The 20,064-nt window shown below is 38.8% G+C and overlaps 1 protein-coding gene across 6 annotated transcripts in view; it reads left to right on the top strand.

Annotated features, from left to right (window-relative positions):
• KLHL13 (kelch like family member 13) overlaps window positions 1–20,064 on the top strand; it is a 368,989-nt gene that overhangs the window by 302,670 nt on the left and 46,255 nt on the right. For all 6 annotated transcript variants that reach the window (XM_037822303.1, XM_037822305.1, XM_037822301.1 and 3 more), the window contains one exon: window positions 19,637–19,778. In XM_037822303.1, coding sequence (XP_037678231.1) covers window positions 19,637–19,778 — 142 coding nt within the window. The remainder of the gene's footprint in view (window positions 1–19,636; window positions 19,779–20,064) is intronic.

The raw sequence follows: 20,064 nt of genomic DNA, 5'->3' as shown, positions 1-20,064 counted from the left end.
CCAATTGATTCTTTCATTTTAAACGTCTGTCCACAAAAGATGTTTATAAGTGTGTGTATATATATATACACAAAATATATAATCTCTTTTAAAGCTTATATATATATATATATATATATATATATATATATATATATATACAAAAAAAATATGATCTCTTTTAAAGCTATTTCTGAAACTTTAGTGGTAGGCTATTTCTATTTTCTTTTATGCTTGTTAAAATCCTATATAAAACTTTCCTTCTTGTTTTAAAATTGTTCAAATTAGATTATAGGTATGATACGAAAAAAGTGAAATCCTTAAGATATTGGATATCCCAGAGTTAGAAAAGCAAATAAATCAAAATTTAGGAAGTTACAGATAAATTAATGGACAAATAGAGAGTTCGAGCACTTGAAAATCCATTCTTCCTCCTTCCTCCCTGTTGTTCATTTTTTCAGTCTACATCATGAAAGTGCAAACCCACTCAGAGCCATGGACTTCTCATTCTTAGCCAGGTGATTCAGAGACAATTTTAGCAAAATATACCTAAACAAATGTGAGCTTGCCTATTCTAAGGAATAATGAAAGATTGTTCCATGATGGCCCTGAGTACTACGATGTTCCATTAAGCACAATTTTTAGTGTAATTTAACTGATGCCCTTCAATTATGAAACATTTTGTTGTGTTCAATGTGGAACTCACTGATCTATTGACCATGGGTTTGCCAACCCTGTTTTATGGCCCCTGAAAAATTATTCTTGGAGAATATGTGGACATAACTTACATTTTTAATTATTCATGTCTTTGAAAAGATGAAACTGCAACTGTAGCTGTTTAACCAATCCAAAACTGTTCAGTGAAAGACACTGATAGACAAAGAAATTATTTCATGTGTAAATTTGGGTTTAGAACTTTAATAACTGAAGAGGAAGTAATGTTTTAATATATCACAGTTAATCTATGACTTTTAAAATGGGGTCTTTGGAGTTAGAATCAGACTAGGCTTAGATTCAAATCTTGACCCAATCACTTTAATAACTTTATGACCTTGGATAAGTTATTTAACCTTTCTGTAGCTCATTTTTCCTACCCTTAATAAAAAGGAGATAATAATACTACCTACTGTATTGAATTGTTTTTTTAATGTAATTTTATTGAGACATATTCACATACCATACAATCCATCCAAATTTTACAATCAGTAGTTCACAGTATCATCACACAGTTGTGCATTTATCACCATAATCAATTTTAGAAAATTTTCATTACTCCAGAAAGAAGAAATAAAAAGAAAAAAGAAAACCTCAAACACTCCATACCCCTTTCCCCTCCCCCCACTGGCCCCTAGTATTGCACTCTACCCAATATTTTTTTTTTATCTTCATTTTATTGAGATATATTCACATACCACGCAGTCATACAAAACAAATCGTACTTTCGATTGTTTACAGTACCATTACATAGTTGTACATTCATCACCTAAATCAATCCCAGACACCTTCATTAGCACACACACAAAAATAACAAGAATATTAATTAGAGTGAAAAAGAGCAATTGAAGTAAAAAAGAACACTGGGTACCTTTGTCTGTTTGTTTCCTTCCCCTATTTTTCTACTCATCCATCCATAAACTAGACAAAGTGGAGTGTGGTCCTTATGGCTTTCCCAATCCCATTGTCACCCCTCATAAGCTACATTTTTATACAACTGTCTTCGAGATTCATGGGTTCTGGGTTGTAGTTTGATACTTTCAGGTATCCACCACCAGCTACCCCAATTCTTTGGAACCTAAAAAGGGTTGTCTAAAGCGTGCGTAAGAGTGCCCACCAGAGTGACCTCTCGGCTCCTTTTGGAATCTCTCTGCCACTGAAGCTTATTTCATTTCCTTTCACATCCCCCTTTTGGTCAAGAAGATGTTCTCCATCCCACGATGCCGGGTCTACATTCCTCCCCAGGAGTCATATTCCACGTTGCCAGGGAGATTCACTCCCCTGGGTGTCTGATCCCACCTAGGGGGGAGGGCAGTGATTTCACCTTTCAAGTTGGCTTAGCCAGAGAGAGAGGGCCACATCTGAGCAACAAAGAGGCATTCGGGAGGAGGCTCTTAGGCACAACCATAGGGAGGCCGAGCCTCTCCTTTGCAGCAACCGTCTTCCCAAGGGTAAAACTTATGGTAGAGGGCTCAACCCATCAAACCACCAGTCCCCTATGTCTGTGGTCATGTTAGCAACCATCGAGGTGGGGTAGGCCAATACCCCTGCATTCTCCACAGGCTCCTCAAGGGGGCACTACATCTTTTTTTTTTCCTTGTTTTTCTTTTTTTTTTTTTAACTTTCCCTTCTTTTTTTAAATCAACTGTATGAAAAAAAGTTAAAAAGAAAACAAACATACAATAAAAGAACATTTCAAAGAGACCATAACAAGGGAGTAAGAAAAAGACAACTAACCTAAGATAACTGCTTAACTTCCAACATGTTCCTACTTTACCCCAAGAAAGTTACCTAATACAGCAACATTTCTGTGAACTTGTTCCTACTATATCCATCAGAAATTAACAGACCATAGTCATTCCTGGGCATCCCCAGAACGTTAAATAGCTTATCTGTTCTTCTTGGATTATTGTTCCCCCTTCCTTAATTGCTCTCTATTGCTAGTTCCCCTACATTCTACATTATAAACCATTTGTTTTACATTTTTCAAAGTTCACATTAGTGGTAGCATATAATATTTCTCTTTTTGTGCCTGGCTTATTTCGCTCAGCATTATGTCTTCAAGGTTCATCCATGTTGTCATATGTTTCACGAGATCGTTCCTTCTTACTGCCGTGTAGTATTACATCGTGTGTATATACCACATTTTATTTATCCACTCATCTGTTGAAGGACATTTGGGTTGTTTCCATCTCTTGGCAATTGTGAATAATGCTGCTATGAACATTGGCGTGCAGATATCTGTTCATGTCACTGCTTTCCGACCTTCCGGGTATATACCGAGAAGTGCAATCGCTAGATCGAATGGTAACTCTATATCTAGTTTTCTAAGGAACTGCCAGACTGACTTCCAGAGTGGCTGAACCATTATACAGTCCCACCAACAATGAATAAGAGTTCCAATTTCTCCACATCCCCTCCAGCATTTGTAGTTTCCTGTTTGTTTAATGGCAGCCATTCTAACCGGTGTTAGATGGTATCTCATTGTGGTCTTAATTTGCATCTCTCTAATAGCTAGTGAAGCTGAACATTTTTTCATGTGTTTCTTGGCCATTTGTATTTCCTCTTCAGAGAACTGTCTTTTCATATCTTTTGCCCATTTTATAATTGGGCTGTCTGTACTATTGTCATTGAGTTGTAGGATTTCTTTGTATATGCAAGATATCAGTCTTTTGTCAGATACATGGTTTCCAAAAATTTTTTCCCATTGAGTTGGCTGCCTCTTTACCTTTTTGAGAAATTCCTTTGAGGTGCAGAAACTTCTAAGCTTGAGGAGTTCCCATTTATCTATTTTCTCTTTTGTTGCATGTGCTTTGGGTGTAAAGTCTAGGAAGTGGCCGCCTAATACAAGGTCCTGAAGATGTTTTCCTACATTATCTTCTAGGAGTTTTATGGTACTTTCTTTTATATTGAGATCTTTGGTCCATTTTGAGTTAATTTTTGTGTAGGGGGTGAGGTAGGGGTCCTCTTTCATTCTTTTGGATATGGATATCCAACTCTCCCAGCCCCATTTGTTAAAAAGACCATTATGACTCAGTTCGGTGACTTTGGGGGCCTTATCAAAGATCAGTCGGCCACAGATCTGAGGGTCTATCTCTGAATTCTCAATTCGATTCCATTGATCTATATGTCTATCTTTGTGCCAGTACCATGCTGTTTTGGCAACTGTGGCTTTATAATAAGCTTCAAAGTCAGGGAGTGTAAGTCCTCCCACTTCGTTTTTCTTTTTTAGAGTGTCTTTAGCAATTCGAGGCATCTTCCCTTTCCAAATAAATTTGATAACTAGCTTTTCCAAGTCTGCAAAGTAGGTTGTTGGAATTTTGATTGGGATTGCATTGAATCTGTAGATGAGTTTGGGTAGAATTGACATCTTAATGACATTTAGCCTTCCTATCCATGAACATGGAATATTTTTCCATCTTTTAAGGTCCCCTTCTATTACTTTTAGTAGAGTTATGTAGTTTTCTTTGTATAGCTCTTTTACATCTTTGGTTAAGTTTATTCCTAGGTACTTGATTTTTTTAGTTGCTATTGAAAATGGTATCTTTTTCTTGAGTGTCTCTTCAGTTTGTTCATTTCTAGCATATAGAAACATTACTGACTTATGTGCATTAATCTTGTATCCCGCTACTTTGCTAAATTTGTTTATTAGCTCTAGTAGCTTTATCGTCGATTTCTCAGGGTTTTCTAGATATAAGATCATATCATCTGCAAACAATGACAGTTTTACTTCTTCTTTTCCAATTTGGATGCCTTTTATTTCTTTGTCTTGCCGGATTGCCCTGGCTAGCACTTCCAGCACAATGTTGAATAACAGTGGTGACAGCGGGCATCCTTGTCTTGTTCCTGATCTTAGAGGGAAGGCTTTCAGTCTCTCACCGTTGACTACTATGCTGGCTGTGGGTTTTTCATATATGCTCTTTATCATGTTGAGGAAGTTTCCTTCAATTCCTACCTTTTGAAGTGTTTTTATCAAAAACGGATGTTGGATTTTGTCAAATGCTTTTTCAGCATCTATTGAGATGATCAATTGATTTTTCCCTTTTGACTTGTTAATGTGTTGTAATACATTGATTGATTTTCTTATGTTGAACCATCCTTGCATGCCTGGAATGAACCCCACTTGGTCATGGTGTATGATGTTTTAATGTGTCTTTGGATTTGATTGGCAAGTATTTTGTTGAGGATTTTTGCATCTATATTCATTAGGGAGATTGGCCGGTAGTTTTCCTTTTTTGTAGCATCTTTGCCTGCTTTTGGTATTAGATTGATGTTAGCTTCATAAAATGAGTTAGGGTAGTGTTCCATTTTCTTCAATGTTTTGAAAGAGTTTGAGTAAGATTGGTGTCAGTTCTTTCTGGAAAATTTGGTAGAATTCCCCTGTGAAGCCATCTGGCCCTGGGCATTTATTTGTGGGAAGATTTTTGATGACTGATTGGATCTCTTTGCTTGTGATGGGTTGGTTGAGGTCTTCTATTTCTTCTCTGGTCAGTCTAGGTTGTTCATATGTTTCCAGGAAATTGTCCATTTCTTCTACATTATCCAGTTTGTTGCCATACAGTTGTTCATAATATCCTCTTATAATTTTTTTAATTTCTTCAGGATCTGCAGTTATGTCACCTTTTTCATTCATTATTTTGTTTATATGGGTCTTCTCTCTTTTTGATTTTGTCAGTCTAGCTAGGGGCTTGTCAATCTTGTTGATCTTCTCAAAGAACCAACTTTTGGTGATATTTATCCTTTCTATTGTTTTTTTTGTTCTCTATGTCATTTATTTCTGCTTTAATCCTTGTTATTTCTTTTCTTCTACTTGGTTTAGGATTGGTTTGCTGTTCATTTTCTAGCTTCTTCAGTTGATCCATTAGTTCTTTGATTTTGGCTCTTTCTTCCTTTTTAATATATGTGTTTAGTGCTATAAATTTCCCCCTTAGCACTGCTTTTGCTGCATCCCATAGGTTTTGGTATGTTGTGTTCTCATTTTCATTCGTCTCTATATATTTAGCAATTTCTCTTGCTATTTCTTCTTCTTCTTTTTTTTTTTTTTTTTTTTCAATTTTTTTTTTTAATCATCATTTTATTGAGATATATTCACATACCACGCAGTCATACAAAACAAATTGTACTTTCGATTGTTTACAGTACCATTACATAGTTGTACATTCATCACCTAAATCAATCCCTGACACCTTCATTAGCACACACACAAAAATAACAAGAATAATAATTAGAGTGAAAAAGAGCAATTGAAGTAAAAAAGAACACTAGGTACCTTTGTCTGTTTGTTTGCTTCCCCTACTTTTCTACACATCGATCCATAAACTAGACAAAGTGGAGTTTGGTCCTTATGGCATTCCCAATCCCACTGTCACCCCTCATAAGCTACATTTTTATACAACTGTCTTCGAGATTCATGGGTTCTGGGTTGTAGTTTAATAGTTTCAGGTATCCACCACCAGCTACCCCAATTCTTTAGAACCTAAAAAGGTTGTCTAAAGTGTGCGTAAGAGTGCCCACCAGAGTGATCTCTCGGCTCGTTTTGGAATCTCTCTGCCACTGAAGCTTATTTCATTTCCTTTCACATCCCCCTTTTGGTCAAGAAGATGTTCTCCATCCCACGATGCCGGGTCTACATTCCTCCCCGGGAGTCATATTCCACGTTGCCAGGGAGATTCACTTCCCTGGGTGTCTGATCCCACGTAGGGGGGAGTGCAGTGATTTCACCTTTCAAGTTGGCTTAGCCAGAGAGAGAGGGCCACATCTGAGCAACAAAGAGGCATTCAGGAGGAGACTCTTAGGCACAAATACAGGGAGGCCTAGCCTCTCCTTTGCAGCAACCGTCTTCCCAAGGGTAAAACTTATGGTAGAGGGCTCAACCCATCAAACCACCAGTCCCCTATGTCTGTGGTCATGTTAGCAACCATGGAGGTGGGGTAGGCGAATACCCCTGCATTCTCCACAGGCTCCTCAAGGGGGCACTACATCGTTTTTTTTTTTTTTTTTTTTTCCTTGTTTGTCTTTTTTCTTTTTTTTTTTTTTTTTTTTAACTTTCCCTTCTTTTTTCAAATCAACTGTATGAAAAAAAAAGTTAAAAAGAAAACAAACATACAATAAAAGAACATTTCAAAGAGACCATAGCAAGGGAGTAAGAAAAAGACAACTAACCTAAGATAACTGCTTAACTTCCAACATGTTCCTACTTTACCCCAAGAAAGTTACATACTATAGCAACATTTCAGTGAACTTGTTCCTACTACATCCATCAGAAATTAACAGACCATAGTCATTTCTGGGCATCCCCAGAACGTTAAATAGCTTATCTGTTCTTCTTGGATTATTGTTCCCCCTTCCTTAATTGCTCTCTACTGCTAGTTCCCCTACATTCTACATTATAAACCATTTGTTTTACATTTTTCAAAGTTCACATTAGTGGTAGCATATAATATTTCTCTTTTTGTGCCTGGCTTATTTCGCTCAGCATTATGTCTTCAAGGTTCATCCATGTTGTCATATGTTTCACCAGATCGTTCCTTCTTACTGCCGCGTAGTATTCCATCGTGTGTATATACCACATTTTATTTATCCACTCATCTGTTGAATGACATTTGGGTTGTTTCCATCTCTTGGCAATTGTGAATAATGCTGCTATGAACATTGGCGTGCAGATATCTGTTCGTGTCACTGCTTTCCGATCTTCCGGGTATATCCCGAGAAGTGCAATCGCTGGATCGAATGGTAGCTCTATCTCTAGTTTTCTAAGGAACTGCCAGACTGACTTCCAGAGTGGCTGAACCATTATACAGTCCCACCAACAATGAATAAGAGTTCCAATTTCTCCACATCCCCTCCAGCATTTGTAGTTTCCTGTTTGTTTAATGGCAGCCATTCTAACCGGTGTTAGATGGTATCTCATTGTGGTCTTAATTTGCATCTCTCTAATAGCTAGTGAAGCTGAACATTTTTTCATGTGTTTCTTGGCCATTTGTATTTCCTCTTCAGAGAACTGTCTTTTCATATCTTTTGCCCATTTTATAATTGGGCTGTCTGTACTATTGTCATTGAGTTGTAGGATTTCTTTGTATATGCAAGATATCAGTCTTTTGTCAGATACATGGTTTCCAAAAATTTTTTCCCATTGAGTTGGCTGCCTCTTTACCTTTTTGAGAAATTCCTTTGAGGTGCAGAAACTTCTAAGCTTGAGGAGTTCCCATTTATCTATTTTCTCTTTTGTTGCTTGTGCTTTGGGTGTAAAGTCTAGGAAGTGGCCTCCTAATACAAGGTCTTGAAGATGTTTTCCTACATTATCTTCTAGGAGTTTAATGGTACTTTCTTTTATATTGAGATCTTTGGTCCATTTTGAGTTAATTTTTGTGTAGGGGGTGAGGTAGGGGTCCTCTTTCATTCTTTTGGATATGGATATCCAACTCTCCCAGCCCCATTTGTTGAAAAGACCATTATGGCTCAGTTCGGTGACTTTGGGGGCCTTATCAAAGATCAGTCGGCCATAGATCTGAGGGTCTATCTCTGAATTCTCAATTCGATTCCATTGATCTATATGTCTATCTTTGTGCCAGTACCATGCTGTTTTGGCAACTGTGGCTTTATAATAAGCTTCAAAGTCAGGGAGTGTAAGTCCTCCCACTTCGTTTTTCTTTTTTAAGTGTCTTTAGCAATTCGAGGCATCTTCCCTTTCCAAATAAATTTGATAACTAGCTTTTCCAAGTCTGCAAAGTAGGTTGTTGGAATTTTGATTGGGATTGCATTGAATCTGTAGATGAGTTTGGGTAGAATTGACATCTTAATGACATTTAGCCTTCCTATCCATGAACATGGAATATTTTTCCATCTTTTAAGGTCCCCTTCTATTTCTTTTAGTAGAGTTATGTAGTTTTCTTTGTATAGGTCTTTTACATCTTTGGTTAAGTTTATTCCTAGGTACTTGATTTTTTTAGTTGCTATTGAAAATGGTATCTTTTTCTTGAGTGTCTCTTCAGTTTGTTCATTTCTAGCATATAGAAACATTACTGACTTATGTGCATTAATCTTGTATCCCGCTACTTTGCTAAATTTGTTTATTAGCTCTAGTAGGTGTATCGTTGATTTCTCAGGGTTTTCTAGATATAAGATCATATCATCTGCAAACAATGACAGTTTTACTTCTTCTTTTCCAATTTGGATGCCTTTTATTTCTTTGTCTTGCCGGATTGCCCTGGCTAGCACTTCCAGCACAATGTTGAATAACAGTGGTGACAGCGGGCATCCTTGTCTTGTTCCTGATCTTAGAGGGAAGGCTTTCAGTCTCTCACCATTGAGTACTATGCTGGCTGTGGGTTTTTCATATATGCTCTTTATCATGTTGAGGAAGTTTCCTTCAATTCCTACCTTTTGAAGTGTTTTTATCAAAAAGGGATGTTGGATTTTGTCAAATGCTTTTTCAGCATCTATTGAGATGATCAATTGATTTTTCCCTTTCGAGTTTTTAATGTGTTGTAATACATTGATTGTTTTTCTTATGTTGAACCATCCTTGCATGCCTGGAATGAACCCCACTTGGTCATGGTGTATGATTTTTTTAATGTGTCTTTGGATTCGATTTGCAAGTATTTTGTTGAGGATTTTTGCATCTATATTCATTAGGGAGATTGGCCGGTAGTTTTCCTTTTTTGTAGCATCTTTGCCTGGTTTTGGTATTAGATTGATGTTAGCTTCATAAAATGAGTTAGGTAGTGTTCCATTTTTTTCAATGTTTTGAAAGAGTTTGAGTAAGATTGGTGTCAGTTCTTTCTGGAAAGTTTGGTAGAATTCCCCTGTGAAGCCATCTGGCCCTGGGCATTTATTTGTGGGAAGATTTTTGATGACTGATTGGATCTCTTTGCTTGTGATGGGTTGGTTGAGGTCTTCTATTTCTTCTCTGGTCAGTCTAGGTTGTTCATATGTTTCCAGGAAATTGTCCATTTCTTCTACATTATCCAGTTTGTTGCCATACAGTTGTTCATAATATCCTCTTATAATTTTTTTAATTTCTTCAGGATCTGCAGTTATGTCACCTTTTTCATTCATTATTTTGTTTATATGGGTCTTCTCTCTTTTTGATTTTGTCAGTCTAGCTAGGGGCTTGTCAATCTTGTTGATCTTCTCAAAGAACCAACTTTTGGTGATATTTATCCTTTCTATTGTTTTTTTGTTCTCTATGTCATTTATTTCTGCTTTAATCCTTGTTATTTCTTTTCTTGTACTTGGTTTAGGATTGGTTTGCTGTTCATTTTCTAGCTTCTTCAGTTGATCCATTAGTTCTTTGATTTTGGCTCTTTCTTCCTTTTTAATATATGCGTTTAGTGCTATAAATTTCCCCCTTAGCACTGCTTTTGCTGCATCCCATAGGTTTTGGTATGTTGTGTTCTCATTTTCATTCGTCTCTATATATTTAGCAATTTCTCTTGCTATTTCTTCTTTAACCCACTGATTGTTTAGGAGTGTGTTGTTTAACCTCCAGGTATTTGTGAATTTTCTAAGTCTCTGATGGTTATTGACTTCTAATTGTATTCCATTGTGGTCAGAGAATGTGCTTTGAATAATTTCAATCTTTTTAAATTTATTGAGGCTTGTTTTATGTCCCAGCATATGATCTATTCTGGAGAAAGTTCCGTGAGCACTAGAAAAGTATGTGTATCCTGGTGATTTGGGATGTAATGTCCTGTAGATGTCTGTTAAATCTAATTCATTTATCAGATTGTTTAGGTTTTCAATTTCCTTATTGGTCTTCTGTCTGGTTGATCTATCTATAGGAGAGAGTGATGTGTTGAAGTCTCCCACAATTATTGTGGAAACATCAATTGCTTCCTTTAGTTTTGCCAATGTTTCTCTCATGTATTTTGTGGCACCTTGATTGGGTGCATAGACATTTACGATTGTTATTTCTTCTTGCTGAATTGCCCCTTTTATTAGTATGTAGTGGCCTTCTTTGTCTCTCAAAACATCCCTGCATTTGAAGTCTATTTTATCTGAGATTAATATTGCTACACCTGCTTTCTTTTGGCTGTAGCTTGCATGAAATATTTTTTTCCATCCTTTCACTTTCAGTTTCTTTGTGTCCCTGTGTCTAAGATGAGTCTCTTGTATGCAACATATTGATGGTTCATTTTTTTTGATCCATTCTGCGAATCTATATCTTTTAATTGGGGAGTTTAATCCATTTACATTCAACGTTAAAACCGTGAAGGCATTTCTTGAATCGGCCATCTTATCCTTTGGATTATGTTTGCCATATTTTTCCCTCTCTCTATTAATATCCTTTATTGTACCCATACCGAATCTCTTTAGTACTGAACCTTTCTCCAAGTCTCTCTGTCCTGTCTTTGTTTCTCTGTCTGTAGGGCTCCCTTTAGTATCTCCAGTAGGGCAGGTCTCTTGTTAGCAAATTCTCTCAGCATTTCTTTGTCTGTGAAAAATTTAAGCTCTCCCCCAAATTTGAAGGAGAGCTTTGCTGGATAAAGTATTCTTGGCTGGAAATTCCTCTCACTCAGAATTTTAAATATATCGTGCCACTGCCTTCTCGCCTCCATGGTGGCTGCTGAGTAGTCACTACTTAGTCTTATGCTGTTTCCTTTGTATGTGGTGAATTGCTTTTCTCTTGCTGCTTTCAGAACTTGCTCCTTCTCTTCTATGTTTGACAGTGTGATCAGTATATGTCTCGGAGTGGGTTTTTTTGGATTTATTCTATTTGGAGTTCGCTGAGCATTTATGATTTGTGTATTTATGTTGTTTAGAAGATTTGGGAAGTTTTCCCCAACAATTTCTTTGAATACTCTTCCTAGACCTTTACCCTTTTCTTCCCCTTCCGGGACACCAATGAGTCTTATATTCGGACGTTTCATATTATCTATCATATCCCTGAGGTCCATTTCGAGTTTTTCAATTTTTTTCCCCATTCTTTCTTTTATGTTTTCATTTTCCATTCTGTCATCTTCCAGGTCACTGATTCGTTGTTCAACTTCCTCTAGTCTTGTACTATGAGTGTCCAGAATCTTTTTAATTTGGTCAACAGTTTCTTTAATTTCCATAAGATCATCCATTTTTTTATTTAGTCTTGCAATGTCTTCTTTATGCTCTTCTAGGGTCTTCTTGATATCCTTCATATCCCGTACTATGGTCTCATTGTTCATCTTTAGTTCTTTGAGTAGCTGCTCTAGGTGTGTCTCTTCTGGTCTTTTGATTTGGGTGCTTGGGCTTGGGTTATCCATATCGTCTGTTTTTTTCATATGCTTTATAATTTTCTGTTGTTTTTGGCCTCGTGGCATTTGCTGACCTTGATAGGGTTCTTTTAGGGTTTGTAGACCAGTTGAAGTCCTTATCTCTAATTTATCAGATCTACAGCTTCGTGGAGTACACTTTCTCTAACTAACCAGCAGGTGGCGTCCACGAGCCACCTGTTCTCCACAAGCCAGATCTCCCCTGCTTAGCCTTTTTGGTGAGTGGGGGAGTGAGTCTTGTGGGGCCCAATTGGTGTCCCAAGCTTGCGTGTGTAGTTGGTGTTGCCTACCCTGTATGTGGGGCGTGTTTCTGGGCAGTCGGGGAGGGGGGGTGGCCCTAACAATCAAATCTCCCTGATGATCCTAGAGTTTTAAAGCTACTGCAATAGTCTAATCCTTCAGTTCAGTCCTGCCACAGTTTGTCTCTGCCACTGACCCACAAGTCTTTGGTATTGGCGTATGGCTCCTGAGACTTGCAAGTGGGCCCCTCTTCCAGGCTGTGCACCCCGGGTCCTCTGTTGAGGGATGACTGTGCTATGTCACAGGTGAGTGCCGTCCCCCCAGGGCAGTTCTGGGCTGCTGGGCTGTGTTGGGAGGCTCTCAGTCTGCTCAAATGATGGCTGAATGGGGCTCTGTTAATTCACACTGCTCCCCCTTCCCAGCTCTGGGACATTCAGCTGAGGTTGCAGGGAAGGCTAATGTCCACGCCCAGTTTTGTGGTGTGTGTCTGTTATTTGAAGCACTTCCGTCACACTGGGTTGTCTGGGGCAGCTCTGGGCTATGGGGCTGGCGATGGGCAGGAGTGTTTCCTGTCCACCAGGATGGTGGCTGTGAGCGGACACCCCCCTTTTCTTGGGAAGTTGTGTTGTTTAGTGAATTTTCTCAGCCACTGGATTATTGCCTTTTGTCTCAGAGCTCTCTTAGTTCTGCTCTTGACTTGACGTGCTCAAATTTCAATTCTTTGAAGCTTTCTGTATTGAGCTTCTTAGAGTAATTGTTTTAGAAAAAGCAAAAAGGATTTAAAAAAAAAAAAAAAAAAAAAAAAAAAAAACTGGCCCTCCTCAGAGATCTAATGGGTTATTGAAATGCTAATAGACAAAGCAACCAGGGCCATTAAGGAAAGGTGCCCAGGGCAGAGAGATCAGCCTTGCTTCGGGATTTGCATATGCGCCTCAAGGCCTGATCTCCGCCCTTCCCCTTTCTGTGTTCACCAGAACTCCAAAAATCCTCTGCTTTTATTTTGGAGTTTTTCGTGTTGTTTTTTTTCTATGCCTGTCTCCTCTCTGCTGGGCTGGCTGCTCTCAGAGTCTCTGGTGTCTGGCCTCAGTCTATCTATGGTTGGAGTTTGAATCAGTAGAATGAGTTTCCGGTAAGAGCAGCCACTGCAATTCTCCCTTCTCCTTCCTGGAGCTGACAGCCCCTCCTCCCCCGGGACTGAGCCTGGCAGGGAGGGGCGCGGGTCCCCTGGCCGCAAAAACTTACAGATTTCGCTGATCTCAGCAGTTCCACGTTTTCATGAGTGTTGTATGAAGTATGCCCAAAGACAGATTGCTCTGTGGTGTCCAGTCCACGCAGTTCCTGGCTTTTTACCTACTTTCCTGGAGGAGTAACTAAAACATACAGCTCACCAGTCTCTATTTCTTCTTTAACCCACTGATTGTTTAGGAGTGTGTTGTTTAACCTCCAGGTATTTGTGAATTTTCTAAGTCTCTGATGGTTATTGACTTCTAATTGTATTCCATTGTGGTCAGAGAATGTGCTTTGAATAATTTCAATCTTTTTAAATTTATTGAGGCTTGTTTTATGTCCCAGCATATGATCTATTCTGGAGAAAGTTCCATGAGCACTAGAAAAGTATGTGTATCCTGGTGATTTGGGGTGTAATGTCCTGTATATGTCTGTTAAATCTAATTCATTTATCAGATTGTTTAGGTTTTCAATTTCCTTATTGGTCTTCTGTCTGGTTGATCTATCTATAGGAGAGAGTGATGTGTTGAAGTCTCCCACAATTATTGTGGAAACATCAATTGCTTCCTTTAGTTTTGCCAGTGTTTCTCTCATGTATTTTGTGGCACCTTGATTGGGTGCATAGACATTTACAATTGTTATTTCTTCTTGTTGAATTGCCCCTTTTATTAGTATGTAGTGGCCTTCTTTGTCTCTCAAAACATCCCTGCATTTGAAGTCTATTTTATCTGAGATTAATATTGCTACACCTGCTTTCTTTTGGCTGTAGCTTGCATGAAATATTTTTTTCCATCCTTTCACTTTCAGTTTCTTTGTGTCCCTGTGTCTAAGATGAGTCTCTTGTATGCAACATATTGATGGTTCATTTTTTTTGATCCATTCTGCTAATCTATATCTTTTAATGGGGGAGTTTAATCCATTTACATTCAACATTATAACCGTGAAGGCATTTCTTGAATCAGCCATCTTATCCTTTGGTTTATGCTTGTCATATTTTTCCCCTCTGTCTATTAATATCCTTTATTGTACCCATACCGAATCTCTTTAGTACTGAACCTTTCTCCAAGTCTCTCTGTCCTGTCTTTTTTTCTCTGTCTGTAGGGCTCCCTTTAGTATCTCCAGTAGGGCAGGTCTCTTGTTAGCAAATTCTCTCAGCATTTGTTTGTCTGTGAAAAATGTAAGCTCTCCCTCAAATTTGAAGGATAGCTTTGCCGGATAAAGTATTCTTGGCTGGAAATTTTTCTCACTCAGAATTTTAAATATATCGTGCCACTGCCTTCTTGCCTCCATGGTGGCTGCTGAGTAGTCACTACTTAGTCTTATGCTGTTTCCTTTGTATGTGGTGAATTGCTTTTCTCTTGCTGCTTTCAGAACTTGCTCCTTCTCTTCTGTGTTTGACAGTGTGATCAGTATATGTCTCGGAGTGGGTTTATTTGGATTTATTCTATTTGGAGTTCGCTGAGCATTTATGATTTGTGTATTTATGTTGTTTAGAATATTTGGGAAGTTTTCCCCAACAATTTCTTTGAATACTCTTCCTAGACCTTTACCCTTTTCTTCCCCTTCTGGAACACCAATGAGTCTTATATTAGGACGTTTTATATTATCTATCATATCCCTGAGGTCCGTTTCGATTTTTTCAATTTTTTTCCCCATTCTTTCTTTTGTGCTTTCATTTTCCATTCTGTCATCTTCCAGGTCACTGATTCGTTGTTCAACTTCCTCTAGTCTTGTACTATGAGTGTCCAGAATCTTTTTAATTTGGTCAACAGTTTCTTTAATTTCCATAAGATCATCCATTTTTTTATTTAGTCTTGCAATGTCTTCTTTATGCTCTTCTACGGTCTTCTTGATTTCCTTTGTCTCCCGTACTATGGTCTCATTGTTCAACGTTAGTTCTTTGAGTAGCTGCTCTAGGTGCTGTGTCTCTTCTGATCTTTTGATTTGGGTGCTTGGGCTTGGGTTATCCATATCGTCTGGTTTTTTCATATGCTTTATAATTTTCTGTTGTTTTTGGCCTCGTGGCATTTGCTGAACTTGATAGGGTTCTTTTAGGATTTGTAGACCAATTGAAGGCCTTATCTCTAATTTATCAGATCTACAGCTTCGTGGAGTACACTTTCTCTAACTAACCAGCAGGTGGCGTCCACGAGCCACCTGTTCTCCACAAGCCAGTTCTCCCCTGCTTAGCCTTTTTGGTGAGTGAGGGAGTGAGTCTTGTGGGGTCCAATTGGTGTACCAAGCTTGCGTGTGTAGTTGGTGTTGCCTGCCCTGTATATGGGTCGTGTTTCTGGGCAGTCAGGGAGGGGGGGTGGCCCTAACAATCAAATCTCCCTGGTGATCCCAGAGTTTTAAAGCTGCTGCAATAGTGTAATCCTTCAGTTCAGTCCTGCCACAGTTTGTCTCTGCCACTGACCCACAAGTCCTTGGTATTGGCGTATGGCTCCTGAGACTTGCAAGTGGGCCCCTCTTCCAGGCTGTGCACCCCGGGTCCTCTGTTGAGGGATGACTGTGCTATATCACAGGTGAGTGCCGTCCCCCCAGGGCAGTTCTGGGCTGCTGGGCTGTGTAGGGAGGCTCCCAGTCTGCTGAAATGATGGCTGAATGGGGCTTTGTTAATTCACACTGCTCCACCTTCCCAACTCTGGGACAATCAGCTGAGGTTGCAGGGAAGGCTAATGTCCACGCCCAATTTTGTGGTGTGTGCCTGTTATTTGAAGCACTTCCGTCACACTGGGTTGTCTGGGGCAGCTCTGGGCTATGGGGCTGGCGATGGGCAGGAGTGTTTCCTGTCCACCAGGATGATGGCTGTGAGCGGACACCCCCCTTTTCTTGGGAAGTTGTGGTGTTTAGTGAATTTTCTCAGCCACTGGATTATTGCGTTTTGTCTCAGAGCTCTCTTAGTTCTGCTCTTGACTTGACCTGCCCAAATTGCAAGTCTTTGAAGCTTTCTGTATTGGGCTTCTTAGAGTAATTGTTTTAGAAAAAGAAAAAAGGATTAAAAAAAAAAAAAAAAAAGGGCCCTCCTCAGAGATCTAATGGGTTATTGAAATGCTAAGAGACAAAGCAACCAGGGCCATTAAGGAAAGGTCCACAGGGCAGAGAGATCAGCTTTTCTTCGGGATTTGCATACGCGCCTCAGGGCCTGAGCTCTGCCCTTCCCCTTTCTATGTTCACCAGAACTCCAAAAATCCTCTGCTTTTATTTTGGAGTTTTTCGTGTTGTTTTTTTTCTATGCCTGTCTCCTCTCTGCTGGGCTGGCTGCTCTCAGATTCTCTGGTGTCTGGTCTCAGTCTATCTATGGTTGGAGTTTGGATCAGTAGAATGAGTTTCCGATAAGGGCTGCCACTGCAGTTCTCCCTTCTCCTTCCCGGAGCTGACAGCCCCTCCTCCCCCGGGACTGAGCCTGGCAGGGAGGGGCGCGGGTCCCCTGGCCGCAAAAACTTACAGATTTCGCTGATCTCAGCAGTTCCACGTTTTCTTGAGTGTTGTATGAAGTATGCCCAAGGTCAGATTGCTCTGTGGTGTCCAGTCCACGCAGTTCCTGGCTTTCTACCTACTTTCCTGGAGGAGTAACTAAAACATACAGCTCACCAGTCCGCCATCTTGCCCTGCCCCTCTACCCAATATTAAGACTTACAATAAAGGTAGGTTAACTAAGGCAGTGTAGTATTGTCAGAGATAGATATATAGATCAGTGGAACAGAACAAAACATGCAGAAGTAGATCCATACAAACTAGGGAAACTGACTTTCTTTTTTGTTTGCTATGTATACAATCATCATCAAAGATCAGGCTACTGGATTATAGCTTTACAGTTTCTGATATTTCCTTCTAGCTATTCTTTTTTTTTTTTGACTGCAAGAGAGATCATCAATTTAATAAGGTTTTCAGAAAATACAAAACTACTCTACACTATAAGAATTGCCATGATTTCTTCTTTTTTGTACTTGCTCTGTTATCAGGATTTTTATTGAGAGCATAATATCGTCTACATTATAACTGTTATGTTATTTCAAAATGGAACTGACATAGCCTATTAGTATCCCCCCCCTTATCTCCCCTATTATTTATTTTTTGTCTTCATTTTATTACTCATCTGTCCATACACTGGATAAAGGGAGTGTCAGTCACAAGGTTTTCACAGTCACATGGTCACACAATAAAAGCTATGTAATTGTACAGTCATTATCAAAGATCAAGACTACTGGATTACAGTTCAACAGTTTCAGGTATTTACTTCTGTTTATTCTCATACACTAGAAAATAAAAGTAAATATCTTTATAATGAGTCAGTAGTCATAATAATTTGTCAAGTCCTAACTTCTCAGTTACACTTCCTCCCTCTCATTTAATCATTCTCTCAATCTTCAAGGATATCTAGGCAATGACCATTTTAACTTCTTCATGCTGGAAAGGGGTGTTGACCTTCAGGAGTAGAGAAATGGAACTGGTTGATGTTCTTGGAGAGACTGGTACCTCTGGGTTTCAGTGCTTATCTGACATAGGAGCAATCTGGAGACCTTAAGGTTCTGAAAAAATAAACTTACTAGGTAAAACATTTATAGAGTCTTAGATAGAGCCCAGGGTATTCTTTAGGGTTTTCAGGAATGTTGTTTGGGGCTTGGCATACTGTGGCAATTTGCAGTATCTGGCTGAAGCTTGCATAAAGGTGACTCCAGAATGACCTCTCAACTCTATTTGAAATCTCTTAGCCACTGAAACTTTATATTGTTCTATTTCTTTTCCCCCTGTTCATCAAGAAGGCATTCTCAATCCCCTGATGCCAGGGCCAGGCTCATTCCTGTGAGTTATGTCCCATGTTGCCAGGGAGTCATGCCCCATGTAGGGGGGTGGGTAGTGAGTTTATTTAGAGTTCACTTAGAGAGAGAAGCCACATGTGAGCAACAAAAGAGGTTCCCTTGGGGTGACTCTTCAGTATAATTATAAGTAGGCTTAGCTTTGCCATTGCAGAGATAAGTTTCATAAGGGCAGGCCTCATGATCGAGGACTTGGCTTATTAAATTGGGAGTCCCTAATGCTCGAGAGAATAGGGGGAATTCCCCAGATGGGAAGTTTAATATTTCCATATTTTTGCCCAGTCCCACAAGGGGACTTTGCAAATACTTTTTTGTTTTCTGCCCAAAATACTCTGGAATGTATTGGGGTATTACATTAACCTGTACAGAAAAACAAGTTCTCATTCCCTACTCTAGGTTCCATATGATTAGGTTGTTTAAATAAACTGACCAGATAGGTTAAATTAGATAATGTGCTACAAAAAAATTTAAATTTTGGAAGATATAAACATCTCCTCTCTTGATCTCACTCAGAAGTTGAAGTTTTGATATACAGACAATATCATCCTCACTCTGTATTCTGATTTACTTAGTCCTAACCAGATCCATTTCATTCATATCTCTAATTGAAGTCTGATCTCTTTTTCAACTTCCTTAACAGTTGCTGTATGGAGTGATGCTGACTTGCAGAGCTGCAAAACTCTAACTCTGAGTCTCAGGTGTCATACAGATACCCAAAGTTCCAGGGAACTACCAGGTTATACACAAAAAGCACAGAATCTCAGAATTTAGAGATTAGAGTTAAAACTCAGGAGTAAATGTGACTGCTGAAAGAGCTTACAGTCTAGGAACCTTTACAATGAGCCTTACTGAACATCCTGTACTCCTGTGTCATCGGTTGCTAAATCTCTGCCCATTTTCTACCCCCTTATAACCTATGCTCTTAAATTCAATTCTCAGGGTTTGCTTATTGGATTGTTTTAATGATTAAATGAGATGATGTGTGTAAAATTCTTAGCAAATACTGTACCTGATACGTAGTGACTATTCAATAAATAGTAGTATTTGTTTTTATCTTTCTAAAATTAGGTACTCCAAATTGATTTTAAGATATAATAACATTTGATGGCATTGTTACCTAAACAGTAAAATACCAAAAGCAATTACCTTGTTGTTTATAGTTTCGAGCCAACTTTTAAGGAGACTTCTCAATTCTTATTTATCATTTCTGACTTTGGAAATTTTTACAAATGTATTTATTTCCTCCGTGATATAGAGTGGAATGAGCCTAAAACACAGTGAGATGAATTCAGTATCTTCCATAGTCAGGTGATTGGCAACAGTGGTTGATTATTTCCATAAATAATCTTGTTATTATAAATTATGAGAAGTTTTAATTTTCCTTTCCTTCTACTTTTACATTTTTTCCAGATCTCTGGTGGAAGAGGAAGACCAACACATGAAATTGTCCCTTGGAAGCAGTGAAATGGGTCTCTCATCCCATTTGCAGTCTTCCAAGGCAGGAACCACACACATCTTTACCAGCAATACCCACAGTTCTGTGGTGTTACAGGTAATCTAAACTTTCCCTTTTGTAATATTTATATAGCTTTAAAAACCCAGAAGGGGAGAAATCTTGAGGGAGGAACTGTATATCATCCTGATATAAAAAATATATCCCAAAAGCTTATTCTTTGAATTATGTATGTAAAGATAGTCTTGCTGTCATGCCACTTTGTTACAAATACTATACCTGGCAACATGGACATGTCATTACATAGCAGTCAAAGTAAATATCACAAGGTCCTTCCACTAAATTTTCTACTTCCTCAATCACAACCTGTTTTACTTTCACCCTT

The sequence above is a fragment of the Choloepus didactylus genome, chromosome X, assembly GCF_015220235.1.
Source record: "Choloepus didactylus isolate mChoDid1 chromosome X, mChoDid1.pri, whole genome shotgun sequence".
NCBI classification, from domain to species: domain Eukaryota; kingdom Metazoa; phylum Chordata; class Mammalia; order Pilosa; family Megalonychidae; genus Choloepus; species Choloepus didactylus.
Note: the sequence above shows the minus strand (reverse complement) of the source record. Positions and strands in the feature narration are given on the sequence as shown.